This window comes from Nannospalax galili, unplaced genomic scaffold, assembly GCF_000622305.1.
Source record: "Nannospalax galili isolate Female #2095 unplaced genomic scaffold, S.galili_v1.0 scaffold1854, whole genome shotgun sequence".
In the NCBI taxonomy this organism is placed as follows: domain Eukaryota; kingdom Metazoa; phylum Chordata; class Mammalia; order Rodentia; family Spalacidae; genus Nannospalax; species Nannospalax galili.
The window spans coordinates 134,409-139,709 of NW_008334363.1; the positions used below are offsets into that span (position 1 = coordinate 134,409).

The 5,301-nt window shown below is 36.7% G+C and overlaps 1 protein-coding gene across 4 annotated transcripts in view; it reads right to left on the reverse strand.

Annotated features, from left to right (window-relative positions):
• The window catches only part of Wasf3 (WASP family member 3), a 179,167-nt gene that overhangs the window by 39,799 nt on the left and 134,067 nt on the right, over positions 1–5,301 (reverse strand). For all 4 annotated transcript variants that reach the window (XM_008829323.2, XM_008829321.2, XM_017797200.2 and 1 more), the window contains one exon: positions 3,722–3,864. In XM_008829323.2, the coding sequence (XP_008827545.1) occupies positions 3,722–3,854 (133 nt within the window). In that variant the 5' untranslated portion in view covers positions 3,855–3,864. The remainder of the gene's footprint in view (positions 1–3,721; positions 3,865–5,301) is intronic.

Sequence of the window (5,301 nt, forward strand, 5' to 3'; positions counted from 1 at the left end):
GGTTTTTTTTTAAATTATTTTTATTTTATGTGTACAAGTGTACTGCCTGCATGTATGTGAGTGCACCCATGCTGTACAACACTGTGCTGTGGAGGACAGAAGAAGGCATCGGATTCCTCTAAAACTGAACATAAGGATGGTTCTTAGCTGTCATGTGGGTGCTGGGAATTGAACCCGGGCCTCCTGCAAGAGCAGTCAGTGCTTTTAACCACTGAGCCATCTCTCCAGCCCAATTCTCTTATTCTTCCCAAGAATTTTAGACATAAAAATATTGCATATAACTTTTCTCATCTCCTCTAATATATTCATATCCATTAGGAAGTTCACAAAAAGTAAAGTTTCCTCATGCAGATATTATGTGCTGGTGCTGTTTTTGTGAAGAAGTCATAGTAACTATGGGTCTTTCCTATTTTGTAAATATGTTGGTGTTCTTTATAAATTGTAAGCAAGTTAAAAATGTGTTTTAACTTCTAGGTAGGGATCAGTTTCATTTTATGTCTTGTGTCTTGTGCCTAGAAGTGTACTGAGGGACTAAACTTGAATAAATAAATTACAGGTAAATCTGACTTGCTTTTATACCATCAATTAGTAACAGCATAGTCAGTTCAAACTGTGATACGGTCTGCCATACTCTGAGCGCCTTATGACAGTTTTAGAAGCTGGGAAGTTCAAGATTAGGAAGCCAGCAGATTCAGTGTTGGATGAGAGCTGCTCACTCAGCTCCAAGATGGCACCTGTTGCTGTGTCCTTGCAAAGGAGACACAAGGGTCTTTATTGGGCCTTTTGCATAGAAGTGCTTATTTCATTCAAATGGACTCAATACTTATGACCTAAAGACAATCACTCTGAGAATTAGGATGTCAACATATGAGCTTTACATAGTAATACACATTTAACGCACTGCCCTCAGTTAGTTTTCTAGAATTGTATCTCTGGAATATCCACCACTGTACTTTTTGTAAATCTGTTTGGGTTGCAAGCCCCAGATACAGGTGGAGAAGGTGAAGATATGAAGGAACTGCTCTGAGGACAATCACATACTGCACTGTGGATGGGATTAGGAAGCCATCCTGGGAAGCTCTCACCACTGTCTCCTTTCAGGTCTCATAGCCTTCCTCATTTGCAGTTCTCTGCACATCCCTTCTTTTGCTGCCTTTCCCATCTGACTGGTGCTTTCCTCTAGAATCCACCTCCTCTACAGCTTGGGCTTACCAAGTGGGCACCAAGGCTCTTTATCCTTGAATGGCATTTCAACAGATCCCATAGTGAACTAGCATATTCACTGTTTCTTTGGTCAAACTTACTAAAAGGATCCAAACGACCTAGACCATTGTTTCAGTGAAGACAAACAGGAATATATACTTGTTGGGTGACATCTCTGGTCCATATTCTAGTCTCTACCTATGGGAAAATTCTTGGTATCTTGTATTAATATTCTCCAATTAAGTCTGAAAGAGGCAGGGTTGGGGGGTCAGTGAGGGAATTTAAGAAGGGACTCAGTGTCCTTGAGGCAGGTACCCATGGCTGGTCCAGTCATGAAGCTGCAGAGGATAAGTAACATACACCAACCCTGAGGCTCTGGAAGATCATGTGGTACACAACAAAATTGAGACCTGAGTGCTATACAAGTTTGTAACTGTATCAAATAACCACAAATGGTAATTTAAAACAGCACTTAAATTCTTATTCTGCAGCCCGGAAGTCTGAAGTCTAGAATTGAATTGTCTGTGCTGTATTAATGTCAAGATATTAGTGAAGCTATGATCCTTTTGGGAACTCTATGGGAAAGTCCACGTCTTTGCATTTAGCTTCTATGGCTTCCTGCTCTTCATCTGTGAAGGCAGCAGCAACTGACTGAGTCTTTCTCAGACTCTTGACACTGATTCCTCTACCTCCCCCTTCCACATTTAAAGGACTCCTGTAATTCCTCGTCCCCGGAATGGAATCTCCTTCTCTTAAGGTCGGCTGCTTAACATTCCTCCTTGCACATAATAAACACCCAGAGCTTTTAAGCAGCAACATGTGGATACATCTGGAGGGGATTTTACGATTATGTCTATCATAAGAGCTACATGCAATAAAACATAAGAGGTGGGCAGAGACAGTTACATGAGATGGTGGCCAATTGGATGGAAGAGACACAATTGATATAACATTCTGTTGAATACTATGGCTCAAGACACAGACTAATTATTAAAATTTTAACAGTTTATATCAGTTTTTGTCACTTATACTTTATGCCAGTAGACATTTTAGCCATAAGCAGAAGCACACCTACAAAAATAGACAAATACAAACAAAAATACTTTTATCTATCAGTAATATACAGAGGAATTTTATTTGTAATTACTTGAATTTATATATTCTATCAACAACCGCTACAAAAAAATCAATTGTAATTAGCTTAGATTTCAGAAGAAATCCCTGCTAGAATACATTTTAATTAATTTCCAAGTTACATTTCCCTAAAGCTAATACTTACAAATCTATTAAAAATGTATCAATACTGGGTCTGGAGAGATGGCTCAGTGGTTAACAGCACTGACTGCTCTTGCAGAGAACCCGGTTTGATTCCCAGCACCCACATGGTAGCTAACAACTGTCCGTAAATCCAGTTCCAGGGGATCTGATGCCCTCTTCTGTCCTCCACGTAACTGTACAACACAAGTGCACTTACACACATGCAGGCAATACACTCATACACATAAAATAAAAATAATTAAGTATTTAAAAAATACATATCAATACCAAATACAATTCTTTTAAAGAAATAGAGTTATCTGCAGTGGTTCTTCTTTAAACTAAGCAAATGAAAGTATTTGAGTTTCTTAAGAATGCGTGTGCATGCGCACACACACACACACACACACACACACACCACTTTCTGTGCTTAAGGCTATCAGTATGTAGAATTTCATGGAGGATTCTCTAGTTATTAACAGAGTTTCTGAAATTTTTAAATGTGAAAATCTGTCACCACTAAAAAGGAGTAGAGAAACTGAGAAAACAAGATCATGATATAAGTTAGAAAAAACAGAAGTTCAGAAAGCTTTGAAGGAAAAGGCATTTTCATGCATATTTGAATCCTACAGACAATATATCTTGAATATTTAATGCTGCCCTTCAAAGTTAGAATAAGAGAAACCTTTTTATTCCTTATGTCTGCATACACCATCTATCTATATGTATAAACACATATCTATGTAATAATCAGTTTAACTATTTTCAATTTGGAAGTCAGAACTTGAATTTTAACTTTTAATAAGTTTTTTTAAAAAAATCGGCAAATCTTAACTGCCTTTGTGTTTATTCCATTGTCCACTTGGAATATTACTTAGTAGACAATATGTACCGAACATCCACCACACACAGTTATACTCCAGGGATTAATCAGTTTCCAATCTACACTAACAGAAGAAATCTAGTTCTGTGAAATTTCACAAAAAAGTTCATTAAAATAAAAAATTTTAAACTACAATTACCTTCATTTCAAAGAGCTTTAAAAATGAACACAATTAAGCCCACATATTTGGTCTTATCTAACCATTTGTAAACTAGTGTTTTCAGGATTTATGTCTGCACTGTACAGACTTAAGTATCAGGAGCCCAGTACAGACACAGCAACCAGCAAATATGGAAGATTCTTTTCTTTAAAGCTGCAAATATGGAGTTAAAATCCGTTTGATAATGCAAAGTTGATGAAACAAGAGAGATGACTCACTCAGACTGCTTAGCTGGCGAATGATTGCAGCGAGAGTACTGTTTGTCACACATTCAAGTTCACTGGTGATCCCTTCAGGCAGAGCTCCACGGCACAAGTGCCGGGGCTCGATGTTCCTCTTCACTAAAGGCATGGCTGACAATCTGAAAATTAAGACGACATTTTTTTAAATAGGTCGCATATAAGTTTATTTTTCCTAAATAAGAAAATCTTAGTTGTGTTGGTAAGTAATGAATAAGGCGGAATAACAGCTTCCTTAGGGTGTTACAAAGGGGGTACATATCTTTAATAAGATTTAGATTATAGAGCTTCTGTGATTCTCTATCTTCAGAATTGGCCCAGACCAACTGAGATATAATTGTTCTATCTTCTTCTCTATTCCTTTTTAAATAGGTGCTTCCACTTACACTTAACTAACATTGCAAGCACATTATTTTTATATTCTAAGAAAAGACATATTTACTGTATATCATTATATTTAAGAAAGCAATTTAGTGAGTTTCTACATGATCTATTAATATGTTTATTGCTAGGCAGTGAAACTGTAGTACTCAGGTGAGAAAATGGGCAGTTAGGCTCAGAAACACATCACACTCCTATACACCCTTATTAGTTATACCTTGTCTTATATGCTACAGATGCTAAAATCTATCCTTTCACATACCCTTAAGAAATTTAATAAACCCTTCCTTGCTTTTCTTTTACCTTTGTTTATTGTGAAACTGCTGCTGAAATATTGGTTCTATTTGTCTCAAGACATGGAGGAAGTGAAGGAAGAGTACAGTCGGTGAAACCAAAAATATTGGCAGTTTGGGCAGGTACAATTTAGATTTGATGAATCCCAAATTATTTTTGGAGAGCAGTGGTAAAAGATGATTTATATTGTTTTGTAAGGCAGACTATTCTGTCGCCAGTACAGTAAAATAAAACTTATGATTTGTTTTTATCTGCTTCGTATGCTTATGCATATAGCATGTTATAAATGAAATATATTAGTAATACTTGGTTTAAATTAAAATTTGGATGGTATATTACCTAAAGTCTAAAATCGTATGTTTTAAAACAATACAAAAGCTTTTTCAAAAAGGGAAAAATACAACCTCATTTTCTAAATGTACAAAATCAAAAAACACTAAAAGCAATAGTCAAATAAGCTGGCTATCCCCCCCCCCCCCCAAACCCTGGACTATAAATTTCTTTAAAAAAGGTTGCAAAGGAACTTTGGCTTTCATTACAGTCTACAACCTACGTTAGAGGAAAGTGTATGCTCAACAACATGTTTAAAAAGTCCATAACTATTGGCTCCCACCGTTATGTTGGAAGTGACTAGTCCCCAGGTACTCTGGAAGTTATGCCTCTGGGGCTGTGCATTATCCGTAAGATAAATACATCATTTCTTTCAAGGTAATCCTGTGAAAATCTTCCCCCCAGAGCTCTAATTGCCTGGCCTCTCCATGTAAATATAAAATTAGCTTTATAGATTTATATTGTATCAGCAAGGTAGAGAATGCCATCAAATAGAAGTAGACCATGCGAAAGCAGCAGCAGATACTTAATAGTCTAGGATAGACTTTTTTTCT